At 35.4% G+C, this 19,248-nt stretch overlaps 1 protein-coding gene across 2 annotated transcripts; it reads left to right on the top strand.

The window, feature by feature from the left end:
- The first annotated feature begins 7,525 nt into the window (after window positions 1-7,525).
- LOC107026091 (proteinaceous RNase P 1, chloroplastic/mitochondrial-like) lies at window positions 7,526-13,044 on the top strand. Of its 2 annotated transcripts, XM_015226944.2 has the most exons (8): window positions 7,526-9,082; window positions 9,177-9,266; window positions 9,354-9,535; window positions 9,647-9,767; window positions 10,253-10,321; window positions 10,526-10,655; window positions 12,498-12,638; window positions 12,726-13,044. In XM_015226944.2, the coding sequence occupies exons 1-8, from the start codon at window positions 7,649-7,651 to the stop codon at window positions 12,776-12,778; spliced, it is 2,220 nt and encodes a 739-aa protein (XP_015082430.1). In that variant the 5' UTR covers window positions 7,526-7,648; the 3' UTR covers window positions 12,779-13,044. The 2 variants fall into 2 exon arrangements, with proteins under 2 accessions (XP_015082430.1, XP_015082429.1); XM_015226943.2 differs by having other exon boundaries at window positions 12,498-13,044.
- The last annotated feature ends 6,204 nt before the right edge of the window (window positions 13,045-19,248 follow it).

Below are 19,248 nucleotides of genomic sequence, written 5' to 3'. Positions count from 1 at the left end.
GAATAAGTAACAACAATTCACTTCAAATTCGATGCTAACAATAATTGAAAAAAATAAGGGCTGCAGCGTAACTAAGAATTCATGCTTCACATTTCTTTAATGGATTTCAAATGGCTATCAAATTATTAATTTACAAGGTTAATATTATGATCATGATATCTCAAGCTATAATCACCTATCCCAATTGATAGTCAAACTACATCATTGAGCGAGATAGAATCAAATGCAGAGAGCATTAAACAATCTTTTTAAGAGAAGATAATAAATTTATTCTAATGAGTATCTGTTGCCAATCTGTGTTAAGAAAATCAGAAATTACTGGTTGTAATAAATCATTCAGAAACACGAAGTAACTGAGATTTTTAGAACCAGTAAATAAGATGAACAGAAATTTATTTGTAAAAAATAATGTAATCTGTAAAACTTACCAGAATCTGGAATACTCTTTTTAAAAATTCAGGAAGAAAATCAAGTCCACTGAATTCACAGTGTCCCCTTAAGGAAATTATTCCCCTCTAGTATCCGAGGTTTGATTTGGAATATAACCTCCCAGGGTAAAATGATCTTAATCAGTAGAGTATAGATACCAAAAACTCTACTGTCAGCGAATCAATCCACAGCAGGAAAGTACACGAAGAAATATGTGTTTTTAAGAAGAAGGAAGATCAGAAAATTCGTAGGGAAATATTCTGAAGACTGAATGGTATTTATAGGCAAGAAGAATATATTCTGAAAGGTTGCAACCCTTTCAGAATTGACACGACCATTAATGAAAGGTTGCAAACTTTCAAATGGTATTGACTGTTCCTGAAAGTTGCAACCTTTCAGAACAGTCATGGCGGGAAATTTTGAATATAACGGAATTTAAAACGGGTCACTCACGCGGATCCGAGTCGGGTCGGGTTAACTAAAAAAATTAAAAACATTTCGGTTAAATTCTGTTATCAACTAATTTATTGAAAATAATTTTTGGCCATTTAAATTAATTAATAAATAATTAAAATAAATTTTGTCCAAAAAATTATCTCTCGATCGATCATTTGCCAAAGCCAAAGCCAAAGCCGAAGCCGAAGCCGAAGCGAGCGAGCGACGACGACGACGGCGCGAGGGGGGTCCCTCTTTCCAACCCTTTTAACAATTAATAGGAGTGTTTATTTATTTAAACTCTCCTATTTTCATTTCCATTACCGATGAGGGACTATTGCCTTTTTCAATAAAGCATTAGAGGACTTTTCAAGTTCCCAACCTTTCAAGTTCTAAACTTTTCAAATTCCTCTCCTTCCCTTTATTTCCCATCAATTCTTGCTACATACCCAACAATCCCCCACATTGATGGGGAATAGTTATAACATAGGAATGCACGGACAATTGTGTACTTTACAAGCAAGGATTAATTGCATCTGGATAAGTAGGTTTCCCCTTGGACTTTCCGTAGTGAACATATGTCGGATATACTCGGTCAATCGGTAGATGTGATATCTTTGAACCGTCGAACTTTGGTGTATACCTAGACAACCATATGTCACACAATTAACCCTTTACTGTTTATGATTCTTACGGTTGTGTTCGTTTCAGCCATGAACACCTCCTGGTTTCATGAGTGTATAGAGAATAGGCTTTTGACAAAAAATTCTCTTTGAAGCGGCTTCCACTTCACACTCACATAGGTGATTTCTAACCGTGTCATCTCGTAGATACACTATTTGGTCAAATCTACCAAACTTAGCAAATCATTAAAAACTTTAAGCTTTATTACCTCATTAACAAGCCTTAAAGTCTTAACCTTTTCCTGAACATTGTCTTCATCATGAGAATGGATTGAGTTAATTGACAATGTCGAACCGTCAGCCACAACTTTGTTTTTCTCCTTGAATCTAGCTCTTGGGATCTCCAGTCTGCTAGATAGAGTTACCGTCATGCTGACTTGTCCTAAGCCGTAAACCCATTCCCTTAGATGATCTTTCAACTGCCTCTCTCGCTAGGCCTTTCGTTAGTGGATCTGACACATTATCGCTTGACTTTACATAGTCAATTGTGATAATTCCACTAGAGAGCAGTTGTCTTACGGTGTTATGTCTACGTCGTATATGACGAGACTTCCCGTTGTACATAACGCTCCCTGCCCTACCTATTGCTGCTTGACTATCGCAATGTATGCAAATTGGTCCAACAGGTTTGGGCCAGAATGGAATATCCTCTAGGAAATTCCGGAGCCATTCCGCTTCTTCACCAGCCTTATCCAAAGCAATGAATTCAGATTCCATTGTGGAGCGAGCAATACATGTCTGTTTGGAAGATTTCCAAGAGACAGCTCCTCCACCAAGTATGAATACATAACCACTCGTGGATTTTACATCATTTGACCCGGTGATCCAATTTGCATCACTATATCCTTCAATCACAGCAGGATATTTATTATAATGCAAAGCATAATGTTGTGTCCATTTTAGATAACCCAACACACGTTTCATAGCCATCCAGTGAGTTTGATTCGGATTACTAGTGTACCGACTCAGTTTACTAATAGCACATGCTATATCTGGTCGCGTGCAATTCATAATATACATCAAACTTCCCAACACTCTGGCATATTCCAATTGAGAGTCACTTTGACCTTCATTCTTTTTAAATGTACAACTTAAATCAATTGGAGTTTTGACTACATTGAAATTCAAGTAATTGAACTTATCCAATACTTTTTCAATATAATGAGATTGAGATAATGCTAGTCCCTGGGGAGTTTTGATAATCCTGACCCCTAAGATCAAATCAGCAACTCCTAAGTCTTTCATATCGAACTTGCTGGACAACATGCGCTTAGTAGCATTTATATCGTCAATTTCTTTACTCATTATTAACATGTCATCAACATACAAACAAACAATGACTTCATGATTCATAACGTTTTTAATGTAAACACATTTATCACATTCGTTAATCTTGAATCCATTTGCCAACATTATTTGATCAAATTTAGCATGCCATTGTTTGGGTGCTTGCTTGAGTCCATAAAGTGACTTCACAAGTCTGCACACTTTCTTTTCTTTACCAGGAACTATAAACCCTTCAGGTTGTTCCATGTAAATTTCTTCCTCTAACTCTCCATTTAAGAAGGCTGTCTTTACATCAATTTGGTGGATTTTAAGATCATGCACTGCTGCTAGTGCTATTAACATCCTAATTGATGTTATCCTTGTTACTGGAGAGTATGTGTCAAAGTAGTCCAGACCTTCCTTTTGTCTGTACCCTTTGACTACCAGTCTAGCCTTATATTTGTCAATAGTCCCATCAGGTTTCATTTTCCTTTTAAAGATCCATTTTGATCCTAAAGGTTTATTTCCTGGAGGAAGATCAGTCAATTCCCAAGTGTGATTGCTTAAAATTGATTCAATCTCACTATTGACTGCTTCTTTCCAATAAGTTGACTCTGACGAAGACATAGCTGCTTTAAATGTTTGAGGCTCATTTTCAAGCAATAGTGCTACAAAATCTGGTCCGAAAGAAACAGATTTTCGTTGTCGAGTACTTCGCCTAGGTTCCTCACTAGTTAGAATATTTTCCATTGATTCTTCTCGTGGTCGTTTAGGTCTTTCACTTGTTGACTCACTTTCAGTTTTATACGGATAAATGTTTTCAAAAAACTCTGCATTATCTGATTCAATTATCGTATTAACATGAATCTCAGGATTATCAGATTTGTGAACCAAAAATCGACAGGCTTTACTATTCACAGCATACCCAATAAAGACACAATCTATTGTTTTGGGTCCAATTTTAACCCTCTTAGGTAAAGGAACCTCTACCTTGGCTAAACACCCCCACACTTTGAAATATTTCAAGTTGGGTTTTCTTCCTTTCCACAACTCATATGGAATTGATTGTGTTTTTCGATGGGGTACTCTATTGAGTATTTTATTAGCTGTAAGGATGGCTTCCCCCCAAAGATTTCGCGGTGAACCAGAATTGATCATTAAGGCATTCATCATTTCCTTTAATGTTCTGTTCTTCCGTTCTGCCAAACCATTTGACTGTGGTGTATAAGGTGCAGTAGTTTGATGAATAATACCATATTCCAAACATATCTATGCAAAAGGAGATTCATATTCTCCACCCCTATCACTCCGAATCATTTTTATCTTTAGATTCAATTGGTTTTCCACTTCATTTTTGTATTGCTTAAATGCATCAATTGCTTCATCCTTACTATTAAGCAAATATACATAACAAAATCGAGTGCAGTCATCAATAAAAGTTATAAAATACTTTTTCCCACCACGAGATGGTGTTGACTTCATATCGCATATATCTGTGTGAATTAAGTCTAAAGTTTTAGAATTTCTTTCAACAGACTTGTAAGGATGTTTAACAAACTTACTTTCCACACAAATTTCACATTTCGACTTATCGCATTTAAAATCAGGCAATACTTCTAGATTAACCAATTTTCGCAAGGCTTTGTAATTTACATGTCCCAAACGGGCATGCCATAAATCACTTAACTCCAATAAGTAAACAGAAGCAGAATTTTTATTAATACTGTCAATAACCATTACATTTAGTTTGAAAAGACCCTCATTGAGGTAGCCCTTTCCTATGAACATTTCATTCTTACTTATTACAGCTTTATCACTAACTAGGACACACTTAAACCCGTTCTTAACGAGTAGTGCAGCAGAAACTAAATTCTTCCTAATAGTAGGGACATGCAGAACATTGTTTAAAGTCAACACTTTGCCGGATGTCATTTTCAACATTACTTTCCCAGTTCCTGCAATCCTTGCTGTTGCTGTGTTTCCCATGAATAAATCTTCATCGTACTCAGCAGGAGTGTACGTTGCAAAGGCTTCTTTTGCAGAGCAAATATGTCTAGTGGCACCTGAGTCGAGAAACCACTCCTTGGGATTTCCAACTAAGTTACACTCCGATATCATTGCACACAAGTCATCTGCATCTTCCATCTTTTCCACGATGTTTGCTTGACTTTTGCCTTTGCCTTTGTTTTTGTCCTTTCTTGGAGCATGACAATCAGAAGATCTATGACCAGCCTTGCCACAATTATAACAGTTGCCTTTGAATTTCTTCTTGGCCTGTTCTGACTTCTGCCCGTTGGACTTCTTTCTCTTTTTGTCTTTGGTAGGAGCTTCTTCAACAATATTAACTCCAATGATTGTTGAACTCTTACGCGACTTCTTTTCGGCATTTCTGTTATCTTCCTCAATCTTGAGCCGAATCACAAGATCTTCAAGCTTCATTTCTTTACGCTTGTGCTTTAGATAATTCTTGAAATCATTCCACGAAGGAGGCAACTTCTCAATCATTGCAGCCACTTGAAAAGCTTCATTTACTACCATATCTTCAGCAATCAGATCATGGAGAATAAGTTGAAGTTCCTGCACTTGTGATCCAATAATTTTACTATCTACCATTTTATAGTCTAAAAACTTTGCGACCACAAATTTTTTCAAGCATGCATCTTCTGTCTTATATTTCTTCTCAAGTGCATTCCACAACTCTTTTGAAGTTGTTATTGCACTATAGACATTATATAAGTCATCCTCTAAAGCACTCAAAATGTAACCTTTACATAGGAAGTCTGACTGTTTCCATGCTTCAACAATCATAAATTTTTCCCTGTCTGGCATATCATCAGCAGGTACTGGAGTATCTTCACTTGTAAATTTCTGCAGACCAAGAGTGGTAAGCCAGAAAAATACTCGTTGCTGCCATCCTTTGAAATTCACACCTGTGAATTTACCCGGTTTCTCTGCTTGTGATACAAGAGTTCGGGTTGGTGCAGCAACAGCCACTGTAACACCAGTGTTTTCCATTTCTGATAAACAAAATTGATATAATATAAGTAAGCAATAAATTATAATTGCAGACTTAAAGGAGTATAAAATCACAATGATTTTTTTTGTCTCCACCAGAAACACAGATTTATATAATTTCCTTAAGATTGTTGCCAATCTGTGTTAAGAAAATCAGAAATTACTGGTTGTAATAAATCATTCAGAAACACGAAGTAACTGAGATTTTTAGAACCAGTAAATAAGATGAACAGAAATTTATTTGTAAAAAATAATGTAATCTGTAAAACTTACCAGAATCTGGAATACTCTTTTTAAAAATTCAGGAAGAAAATCAAGTCCACTGAATTCACAGTGTCCCCTTAAGGAAATTATTCCCCTCTAGTATCCGAGGTTTGATTTGGAATATAACCTCCCAGGGTAAAATGATCTTAATCAGTAGAGTATAGATACCAAAAACTCTACTGTCAGCGAATCAATCCACAGCAGGAAAGTACGCGAAGAAATATATGTGTTTTTTAAGAAGAAGGAAGATCAGAAAATTCGTTAGGAAATATTCTGAAGACTGAATGGTATTTATAGGCAAGAATAATATATTCTGAAAGGTTGCTACACTTTCAGAATTGACACGACCAATAATGAAAGGTTGCAAACTTTCAAATGGTATTGACTGTTCCTGAAAGTTGCAACCTTTCAGAACAGTCATGGCGGGAAATTTTGAATATAACGGAATTTAAAACGGGTCACTCACGCGGATCCGAGTCGGGTCGGGTTAACAAAAAAAATTGAAAAACATTTCGGTTAAATTCTGTTATCAACTAATTTATTGAAAATAATTTTTGGCCATTTAAATTAATTAATTAATTAATAAATAATTAAAATAAATTTTGTCCAAAAAATTATCTCTCGATCATTTGCCGAAGCCGAAGCCGAAGCGAGCGAGCGACGACGACGACGGCGCGAGGGGGGTCCCTCTTTCCAACCCTTTTAACAATTAATAGGAGTGTTTATTTATCTAAACTCTCCTATTTTCATTTCCATTACCGATGAGGGACTATTGTCTTTTTCAATAAAGCATTAGAGGACTTTTCAAGTTCCCAACCTTTCAAGTTCTAAACTTTTCAAATTCCTCTCCTTCCCTCTATTTCCCATCAATTCTTGCTACATACCCAACAGTATCAAACATCAAAAATAGTAATATAAGAATACAAGAGTAATTTAAGTGATAACCAACTTTATTCATAAAATAAATAGTCAACAATCATTGTACCCGGAGCCCCCAGAACAGGGGTTCTTAGCTACTCATGTTGCTAATAAAAAATATGAAGATAATTGTTGTCATCCAAATCAATGACTAAGAAAAATTAGAGAAAAAGAAACGTGAGGTAAGTTCTATTCCTTTGCTCTTTCACTTGAAAAAAAAATTGAAATACCTAAAAAAGAGGCATAACTTTCTATTTATAGGGTTAAAGGAAATAATTCTTGGATTTGAAATCGCAAAAAAAGTTTGGGATTTTCATCGTGGCATCAGTGGAGCGGCGCATCACCATAGTGCCAAACATAATCATTTAAGAATTTATCAATTATTTTAGATTACAAGATTTAAAAACTTTGTTACAAGTCAAATCAACTCATATAAAATAAGACGGTGAGAGCATTATATTATATTTAGTGGTGTTTTGATAAAGTAGATTTCCGTTAATTATTTTCTTGTCGTCTCTTTGTTATTTTGGGAGAAAGAGCAACTCAATGTAAAAAGAGTGTAGACACTCTTATCCTGTTGTGAAGATAGTCATGTGTCCTAATCCTAATATAATATAGAGCTTCACTAACGGCCACATATGGCCTCCATCCTCTTCAAACCAACAACTCAATTCCAACTCCAACTCTATTCTTCAACGATTTTACTAAACCCCTTCAAGTTTCATACTAGTCTACCAAGAATTTCATCTTCCATTCATGTCACTCACGTGGAGACACAGACAACAGAGCAAGAAATTTCACACACCAGAAGAGATGGTAAAACTAATAGTAACAAAAATGGTTCTGGGTTTTCATCCTTTACTCCCAAATATAAGAAATCTTATTCTGGTCAGGAAAATGGTGCCAAAAGAGTTGTTCTAAAAGATAGAAATGCAAAATTGAAACCTAAAAGAAGGAGCTCTACTACTACTACTAATAATAATAAGGCTGCGGAGTCAAAGAAGAGTAAAATTGATTCTACATTGAGGATTGGATTAGATATGTGCTCAAAAAGAGGGGATGTACTTAGTGCAATTAAGCTATATGATTTGGCACTGCTACAAGGAATAGTAATGGGACAGTATCATTATGCTGTACTTCTCTATCTTTGTGCTTCTGCAGCTACTGGTCTCATTCACCCAGCAAAAAGTGGAAGTGTTAATAGGACTTTGAATGCTCCCAATGAACAGGAGTTTAGCCTTAATGACAAAGTAATTGAGCATGATTCACATTTGTTGAGCTCTTCCACTGTAGATGAATTTGTTCAATTTATGAAGAGCAGTGCAAAAAGTGTGAGACAAGATGACAATGGAATTAAAGTGAGTGAAGATGTAAGACATTATGCACTTACAAGGGGTTTTGAAATATATGAGAAAATGCTCTCAGACGAGGTACAAATCAATGAAGCAACCCTTACATCTGTTGCAAGAATGGCAATGGCATTAGGGAATGGTGATATGGCATTTGATGTTGTAAAGAAAATGAAAGAAGATGGAATAAACCCCAAACTACGATCGTATGCTCCTGCATTATCTGTTTTCTGCAATAACGGGGATGTCGACAAGGCATTTATAGTTGAACAACACATGTTAGAGAATGGTATCTACCCGGAGGAACTTGAGCTGGAGGCACTTCTAAAAGTAAGTATAGAAGCTGAAAGGAGTGAAAAAGTGTACTATTTGTTACATAAGCTTAGAGAAGGAGTTCGAAAAGTCTCACCTTCTACTGCAGATTTGATTGACAAGTGGTTCAACAGCAAGGTAGCTTCAAGGGTGGGAAAAAGAAAATGGGATGTAAGATCCATACACAAAGCTATTAAAAATGGAGGTGGTGGCTGGCATGGACAAGGCTGGTTGGGTAATGGAAAATGGACTGTATCACGTGGAATCGTTGGCTCTGATGGCTGCTGCAAATGCTGTGCCGAGAAGCTCGTGACCATTGATCTTGATCCAGAAGAAACTGAAAAGTTTGCTAAGTCAGTTGCTTCTATAGCTGCGCAGAGAGAGAGAAATTCGAGCTTCCAGAAATTTCAAGTATGTTTTACTAACTGCTCTGATGATTAGTTAATAGTTGTTCTTGGATCATTAGTGTTTCTTATGAGGGTGAAACATATTTTGATGACTGCAGAGATGGCTTGATTACTATGGACCATTTGAAGCTGTTATTGATGGTGCAAATGTTGGTCTTTACAGCCAAAGAAAGTTTAGGCCATCTAAGGTAAGTATTGAGTGCCTTGTTAATGGAACATGACTTTTTTCAAAAGCTCAGGTCTTTTGCTTTCTCTAATAGACAATTTGCATTCAGGTCAATGCTGTCGTCAATGGAATTCGTCAGATGCTTCCTTCAAAAAAGTGGCCGCTAATAGTTCTGCACAATAGACGTATTACTGGAGATAAGATGGATGAACCATTCAATCGATCGTTAGTTGAGAAGTGGAAAAATGCGGATGCGATCTATGCAACACCTACTGGGTCAAATGATGATTGGTGAGACCTGCAATCTTTTATTTCTAGGTAGTTTTCGATGCAGATGCTTAATGCCTTGCATTGAGTTCTTTTTCTAATTCATCCCAGTGGGAAATGAACTTGTTTCTTCAGGTACTGGTTGTATGCAGCTATAAAATTTCGGTGCTTGCTTGTGACCAATGATGAGATGAGGGACCATTTATTTCAACTTCTGGGAAATGACTTTTTCCCAAAATGGAAGGAAAGGCATCAGGTTAGTTTTACACTTCAGGAATGCCTGCATGAAATATTGAATTTCTTTTTCCGCTATGCATGTAACAAGACAGTCAGTCATGCATAGGATTCAAAGTAAATTAAGGCATTAATTAACTATCCAGAAATATATTCCTCTTGTTTGATTGATGCTATATTGCATTGATAAAGAGGTTACGCCCACGGGAAGAGGAATTATCTGGGGTGGGGGAGTTAGTTATGGGTATTGAATTATGTATTAGCAGAACAAGGTTCTGGAGCCAAATGGCCTATAGTTGACTGGTTCTCTAACTTACCTCCTCTAGCCATCATAACTATTTTTTCCTCATATGACTTTATATTCTCTCCGTAAAGCAAAGTGATCCCTCTTTCTTAGCTTACTTTTCTAAGTGCTACCTCCATCTCCTCTTGCATATGCATTAATATCATATAAACTTGAATTTCTCACAGTTATCTGACAAAGGATTTTCTTTTAATTATTGGAAGGTGCGTTTCAGTTTCTCTGAAACAGGTCCAGTATTTCACATGCCGCCTCCATGTTCTATTGTAATTCAGGTCAGTAACACCTTCTAATTGATATGCTCTGCTATATAACAAATAATATGCTCATGAAACCAAAATACACATATAGTTCAGCCCTTCTTATCTATCTTCAGATACAAAATGTGTACTCGAGATTGAGCACATATTAAAAAATTGGTGTACGTGTTGTCATTTAACAAAACCTTTAAATGTAATTGTGTTCTTTTATGTCTGCAGGAGTCGGAAGAAGGAAACTGGCATGTACCAATTGCCTCAGAACTTGAATCAGAAGAGGAAAGGACGTGGCTGTGCATTAGGCGTGCCAATTCACCTATGGCACATCAAGATTCTTCCAGAGTAAACATATGTAAGTGCCTTTTACCAATAAAGGGTAAACTGATATAAGAAGATAGTCTTTTGTGAAATCTGACAGATTGGCCAAGTCGCCTAAGTGCGAAATTTGGCTCAAATATCTCAAACATCCCTTGTACATCTTGAAAATGTCGTCTTCTCAATCTTACTGATCCCCATTCCTTATTCTTATTTTCTAGCTAAAAGTGATAGATATCAAAAGTTGACTCTGTATATAGCCTTAGGATTTGAATGCATGATTTTGACTCAGAGACTTCAGACTCGCTGTATTTTCAAACTTCCCTTCCCCAACCCTATGAATTTTCAATTACTTATAAACTGATGTGTCATATACACCTTTCACCAAGATTACCCTGCTTGAGAATATTTGGTAAATATGCCAGGGGCTGATCACTTTTTGGTCCACCTTTTAGAGTTCAGCCACCGGTTGAAATGTTGATACATATTAACAGTTTTCAGTTACAAAAATCATTTTTCCCTTAACTTCTTCGTTTGAAAGTGGCAGAGAGCTGCATCTAACTTCTTCGTTTGAAAGTGGCAGAGAGCTGCATCTTCATCTTCTCTATTATCTCCCTGAATTTTGAACTGCATAGTTCAAATTACAGGAAAACAAATTTCCAGGAGTTTGAACTGCTGCAGAAAAAATTGACCGCGTTTAAACTTTTATCAGTTCAAAGTCCAGGAATTTACCTTAAGTTTGAGGGAAGTTTGTTCACTAATATAGCAAGGCCTGCAAGAAACATGATTCCAATCTCAATTATTATCTAGGATGAGTGACTCAGAGAGGGGAGGGAATCATATTAACAGAAAACATTGAGATACAAAAGTAGTTCAGTGTACCAGTACATACAAAGATCCATGTTTAGATGAAGACTATAATAGCGATCAAAACTAAATGCCTGCAAAGTGCTATTTGCACATTAATATCAGATGTTAAAGCAAATGCAAAGATGAAAACTAAAATTAAACTAAATTTGAGATGTAGTATTTCGCCTTTCTCTTGCTTGGCAAGAGTGGTTGAAGTTTTTGGACTTCTCGCACCTTTTATCGCCAAGCTAGACCCCCTTGACCTGCTGTCCAAAATGCTTTGAACTCCAATACATTGTCCTGGAGTTTGAGAAGGAGACAATTCAAACTCTATGAATTTTCTTGGATTTTGGACTGCATATCTCAAACTTCAGGAATTTTTTGTACTCCAGCACAGTGCTTGAGTTTCATATGTAAAAGTTTCGACCTGCAACGCACTGTGCTGCAGTTTTTCCATGTTCTCATTAGGGGTATTATATCCAAATTTGGTTTTCATATTGAAAAGCGGCTAAAGTTTGAATAGTTATGGAACAGTGACAAAGTGTCTATTAGGCGTCATGAAAGTGGCAATTTGTATTTTTTGACAAAGATTTGGTGCTTCTACCAGTTATTCTTTATGTCCAGCTCCATAAACTTTGATAGTATCAAGTTTTCCGGAGTAGATTGTGCTGTTTCTTTCCTTGGAATTGGAAGAAATGTATAGTACATTAAAAGAGCATGGTTACATATTAAATGGTCTACGTGCATGTTCTTTTACATCCTTATCACAAGATAAAGATGTGAAGACATGTATGGATGTAAAATCAAACATTTTAATTAATCACACAAATGTCCAAGATTTTTTAACTGTTAAAGCATTCGATCCTCGGATTAATTCTACTTTCATTGTTTTGTATACAGAGACATATACCTTATATGCACCATTGCTTTCATTCAATAGCAATCCATAGTCTTGTATACCTTTTCCTGAAGGAGTTGAAATTGTATATAACATTTTCACATAGAGTTGTTGTATGTCAATGTCATGCAGCCAAAAATGTTGGTGATCCCACTCACAAATGCCCTCCTACGTCATCAGACTCTCCTCACAACAAGGGAGATGCAAAGTCAAGCACAAGAAGGAAAAATCAAGTTAAGGTGACAGGAAAAACGCATGGCAGCCACTGTCGGGGTAAGGATGCACCTGAAGAGATGTATAGAAGTCTTAAAAACATATTACAACCGTCAATAACCTCAGATCATTGTTCCATTCTTCCAGAACTGAAGGCCGCAGAGGAGTTAGGGAGATGCGTAGTCGATTTTCAAATATAAACTCTTTAGTGTGGACTTTGGACCTTTTTGACACAAAAGATGGTGCAAGCAGCCTCTATTCCAGTAGGTATACCACATACTTGAACAAGAGTTCAATTTAGATCTTTCTGCCATGTAGATTAGATAGGAGTTTTCTGTTATTAGGGAGGAAAAGAAATGGGATGGCAAGGCTTGTCTTGGGGTTCTTATTATAACAGCAGTTTGTATGATTTTTGCCAGCATTAAAAGTAGTTTTATTAGTCTTTATGGTGAATAATTTTCTTCAACTTTTTTTTGTCTAAATATGTATGTCAGGTGCAACAAATAATTGGAATCAACATAAACTGATTTAGGACTCGACCTGTAATGGAAGCCACTTCTCTAAAGAGGTAGCATTTGGGCTGGCCCTTGGATAAGAATTGAATTAGTTGAAACAAAAATACGAAATAATGTCGTTGCAAGTTTTTACAACTCTATTCACTTGCGAGTAGTGGTTTAGGATTAGGAATGAGAATATCAGGGATGAAGTCGGAGTAGCCTCCCGAGGTCTTTGAAAAACAACCTCTTTACCTTGCAAAGATAGTGATAAAGTCTGTGTACACTCTATTTTCTTCAAACTCCATTTCAGTGGGCTTCCTGTTGTACATTACCTATTTGTCATTACGGACGTATTAATTTTTATACCTGTCTCAATGTATGACAAACACATATTTGAAACACAAGTTCAAATTATTTGCATAAGGTAGAACAGTTGGATGGTGTGCCTTGAAGCAGGAGTTTTTAAGTTTTTTCCACAAGGCATAAGTAGTGAATATGTGAGAACTAAGTATCCTAAAGAGAGAAGACGTACAACTCAATCTTGAATCAAGAAAACTAAGAAACACCTACAATATCCTAGGTAGTACTCACATATTCATATTTGGGGTGTCAAATGGGCGGGTTAGATTGAAATTGAGAATATTAAAATGGGTTAAAAGAGAAGTTGGGGTGGGTCTTGACCCAATCAAGTTCACTTTGGGCTCAAATGGGCTAAAAAACGGGTTGGGTCTTGACCCGCCCAATTTGACCCGATTATTCTTAATAATTTAACATATTGATATTTAACTTTTATAATCACAATTTGAATTTTGGGTCAAGTTTTTTTTTTTTTTAAAAAGTAACAAATGGTTAGATAAACCCTAAAAGATGTTAAATAGATAATAATTTATACCTCAAATATAGGAACATATCTTAATAAAAAGTTTTAAAACGGTTGAAATTGGAGATTGAATTAAGCTCAATTGAGAATTATCTTCAAATGAGTTGAGATTAAACCCAATTCAAATTATCTTGAGTGCAATCCTTAAAATTCTTGACGAATTAGGCGAATTACCAAAAATGAACCCCTAAATCATAACTCATATCATATAGGTGGCTAGACACAGCTCCACAAACCATATCATATAGGTGGCTAGACACAGCTCCACAAACCATGGCATTTAAATTTTCTCCTAAATAGCATGAAAAGTAAAGGTAAGATAATAAAGTATTTTACAAAGTCTAAAGCAAAATTCTATGTTTATTGGTCTATTAAATTATAGAACTTTTGATTTAAAAAATTATGTTCCATTAAAATACATTAACAATATGAAAACAGGGTTTAAACAAAAAAATATATGAGAAATTTGTGACATTGCAAGTTGTGGTGTCTCTCTATCATGTTGAGTTTTAATTATCATTTTTTTTTCTGTTTACTGTTATTCAATTCTCTCTTGTTTTATATTATATATTTTTTCTTAGTTAATTTACTGGAAAATTATTAGAATATTCTTTATAAATTACATAATATTAACATATTCATTTTTATTACAACATTAAGTTTTTAATTATAAATACGACAATTATTAAATAAGGAAAATTACGCTGTTAAACAAACTTATACTATTAATCATCATAGCTATAGTTTGCTATAATTACCACTCGCGACTAACATTATATATTAATTACGTGGATTGACTTCGAGTTTGTATAATTAGTCATGTTTGTATATGTATAATTCACCAGAATATGCAAATACATATGTATAATATACAATTATCTAAGCGATCATATAAATTCACCTCTCTCCCACTCTCTGCCCTCTCTCTCTTGCCTCTCTTCTTACTCTCAGAATCTCACTCGCCTCTCTCCTCCCTCTCCCAATCTCGTTTGCCATATATACAGATGCATACGTATAATATACAATTATATACATATACAATTCACCTCTCTCCCACTCTATTCACTCTTTCGCTCGCCTCTCTCCCAATCTCCCTCGCCTCTCTCCTCCCTCTCCCAATCTCGCTCGTCTCTCTTTTCATCTCCCAGTCTCGCTTGTCGTATATACAAATACATATGTATAATATACAATTATCTAACCGATATACATATCCAATTCCACCTTTATCCCACTCTTTTTCCTCTCTCTTGCCTCTCTCCTCTCTCTCCCAATCTCGTTCGCATCTCTTCTTCATAGAACATGTAGCTACGAATTGTAATTGTCAAACTATAGCTATAGAGAGTAATTAGACTATTTTTAATTCGCTATATGTAAAAGTTCCCCAAATAAATACTAGACGCTTCTAGATATTTTTTCTAGCTATTTTCTTGAGTTAGTGTGTGGAACCATAATTTATTGCGTGTACTTCTTAGATTTTCAATTATAATTATCATTGAATACGTTGCTATATTAAAGATATTTTCTCTCTCTTATTCCTTTTCAAGAAAGGAATATCTGTTATAAAATCAAGCTCATAAGAATATAATCATAAATAGAAGAAGACAAGAGAAGTAGATAGAAGAAGAGGAATTTTCTTCTTATTCAAGTGTATATAATGGTGAATGATATCTCTATTTATAGTGTTGAGATATCATAGTCAAAGGTCACCTTGAAATTATACATAGTTATCATCAAGGTTCATATCACCTTGGAATCTTATCACATTGGAAACACTAATACATGAATTCAATTAATTGTTGGATAACTCTAATGGATCATCCACATAACACAATAGATTTATAACACTCCCCCTTGGATGTCCATAGATAATGTGCCTCGTTAAAACCTTACTAGGAAAAACCCTGTGGGAAAAAATTCTAGTAAAGAAAAAAGAGTACACATATCTTTTGATACGCACTATTTGTTGCCTCATTAAAAACCTTGCCAGGAAAACCCAGTGGGAAAAAACCTCGGTCAAGGGAAAAAGAGTGCAACGCGTATTATACTCCCCCTGATTAAAACATCACTTAATTTCTTGTGATGATGTCTCCAATCTTCGTACATTGTGGTTGGTATATTCTTTTTCAAAGAAAAACCACACATTTCTTGAATATGGTGTGTCATTTATCTCAATCAGACGCACTTTCGACTTGCTTCATGGAGGACTTTTATTTCTGCATAGCAACATTTGCTTCATTGATCGCCAGGATATTATTGTGCCTCCACATGCAAACACATAGCGTGCTTGAGATAGAGCTTTATGCGGATCAGATAAATATTCTGCATCTGCGTAACCAATCAATTTTGTCTTGGATTCCTCGGAATAGAATAAACCCATAACTATGGTCCTTCGAGGATATTCAATCATGTGCTCAACACCATTTCAATGTCCTTTTATCGGGGAGAAACTGAATCTTGCCAGTAAATTTACTGCAAAACAAATATCTGGTCAAATATTGTTAGTAAGATGCACTAGTGCCCTGATTGCACCAAGATAGAGTTTCATCACCAAGAAACTCTTCATCCTTCTTTTGAGATCAAACTGAATCATCATTTATGTCAAGTGATCTCATAATCATTGGGGTACTCAATGAATGAGATTTATCCATATAAAATTGCATCAAAACTTTTCAGTGTATGTGCACTGTTAGACAAATATTTCATTTGTCAAATTATCAATCTGTAGGTCAAGACAAAATTTTGTCTTACCAAGACCTTTTCATAAAAATACAAGGACAATTAGGGTCATTCTTTTGTACCCTTTTTCTTCCTTGACTATTTCAATCCATATAAGGATTCTTGAAGCTTTATTGAAAAAGTTTCTTTCAAACTCTTATATGCTTCAGACACCTCGATTGTTTCAAGGATTTTCATATAACCTTCATTGTCTAGCTAGACATTACAATTATTCATTACATGCATTCAAGTTTTCATATGTTGCCAGATCAAAACAAACCTCATTGCATCCACCAAAGGAGAAAACATCTCCAATAATGTCAGGATTTTTGCGATAAACCTTTATGCCCCAAGGCACAAACCGTATTTGATATCTTACGGTTATACTATCGCATAATAATTTATTTGTACCCCACTGACATTATACCTTGATTTATGGACTACCAGTCCAAAATGTCACTTTTCTAAGTGAAACAAAATATACTTGAATTGTGCATTTTACTTGGCCAACCATTTATCTGTCCACACTATATGACAGATTTGAATTCAAGATCCTCGTCACAATTTATATCATTGAGCGCTACCTCATATTAAAGATACCGTCGACGGTTATTTGATATCGATTCCAACAAGACATAACTTATCGAGATCTCTTCATTTTTCATTATTTCAGGTACCTGAACCTTTTTCAAGATTTTATGAAGTGTTATGTCAATGTGCTCTTTTATAGCACTTGCCTCATTATCATGACCATATTGATCATTTGCTCCTTCCTTCTTCAAGGAATTTTATATTTGGAATCGATTGGTCTATTACGCTTCCGGCGTATCATAGACTCTGTCCTTCAAGGACTTCACATTGGAGCATTTGCAGCTGAATTATATCATAGGGTCAGTGCATTCATCTGGCAACTGATTTGCAACATTATGCAACTGAATTATCCCTTGAACTTTAAGTTCACATATTTATTTAACGAGGATCTAGATAATTCATAATTAACCTCACACATAATTTTCAGCTGTCAATCATCTCTCCCCCTAATGTTAGAAAATCTAACATTCATTCCAACCTTATTTGGAAGTTCATCTTTGTGCGTGGTGGAGCAATTAAAATCATAACCGCACATTCAACATTTTAGATGAAAATTATATGGTTCCTGACCCTGAACCAATTTTAATGGGGAAACCTTGTTGGTTTGATGCATACATGTGTTGCTACATGTTAAATAAAATTATCTCATACCAAATCTTATTTGGGAGTTTTGTTCTCATAACCATGATTTAGCTATAATTGGAGGCATACAATTTCTGCTAAATCAACCAGCATTATCAATATAATTTCATAGTTTGGAACTGTGCTCTTAATTTTAACAATTCGAGCAAACAACCTTACAAAAACCAATTTGTAAGTTGACAACAAAATACATGTGACCATCGCATAGATGCATCAATCATATAGTTGCAAATGATCCACATGACAGGTGAACGGGCCCATATTCACCCTTTTATATGTTCCAAAAATTTTAGGGGATTACAATCCCAACCTTAGCTGGTACAATGATCATTTTATCAAGAGAACAAGCAACACAAGAGAATTCTTGAAGAATCTTTATTTCTTCATCATATAAATCACCTGAATTCTCAATCACGTTTGCATCACATTTAATCGGAATGGTCAACTAGTCATGCCAACTGATCTTTATTTTAGTACACTTATAATTTACTTTTACATGTGATTTCATCAGCATGTACATGTTTGTATGGAACAAACAAGAGGAAAAGTGGGGTAATCTTTTACATAAACATTTATAACCCTCTTCGGTTGTAGTGATTTATAGTCTCAATATTTATTTTCAATTCATCCGAAACTTAAAAAGTTTCTTTTGAGACTTACTACAACCCCAATATTATTCCTCTGATAATAGCACAACTCGTTAGAGCTTGCAATTAATTTTGTGTACTATCACATATTGCATGACACCATCCCTATGGTGAGCATCTCCTTCAAGGAGGAAATTATATTATTATTGTCATGGTCAAAATCATTACGAGCAAGACGTCTTTCTTGCTTTACTTTTGTTGTACCATAGGTACACAACCAATGACAAATTTGTATTGCCACACAATAATGACCACAACCCTTATAGGCAAGAACTATTTCTTTCTTTTGCCCTTTCGGTAGTTCATACCATAGTGACGTATAAAACGTACAATACAATTAGCCATTTCTGCCAAATAAAATTTATTTCCTCTCAAATCTCCCGTAGAGATAAGAAGTGACATATATTATTTTTTTCTCAAACCTTCCATAGAGGTGAGTTGTGGCATATATCCAACCCATAATGATTTTATCACATCTGGACCCATTCTCTTATAGAATGGTCGAGCATTCACGATACTCATCACAAGTCACATTCTCTTCAAGGAATGGACTAATTATTTATATGTACTTCATAAATTTGCATTATAAGCACATTGTCATGGCTTTAAAATTCATCATATTTCCATGACACACCTCAACATCACTTTGAAAGATCAAGTGTACCATCACTTTATCTTCTTGTATCATGATAGAGGAT

The sequence above is a fragment of the Solanum pennellii genome, chromosome 7 (assembly GCF_001406875.1).
Source record: "Solanum pennellii chromosome 7, SPENNV200".
Taxonomy (NCBI): domain Eukaryota; kingdom Viridiplantae; phylum Streptophyta; class Magnoliopsida; order Solanales; family Solanaceae; genus Solanum; species Solanum pennellii.
This window is presented reverse-complemented; position numbering and strand designations above follow the sequence as displayed.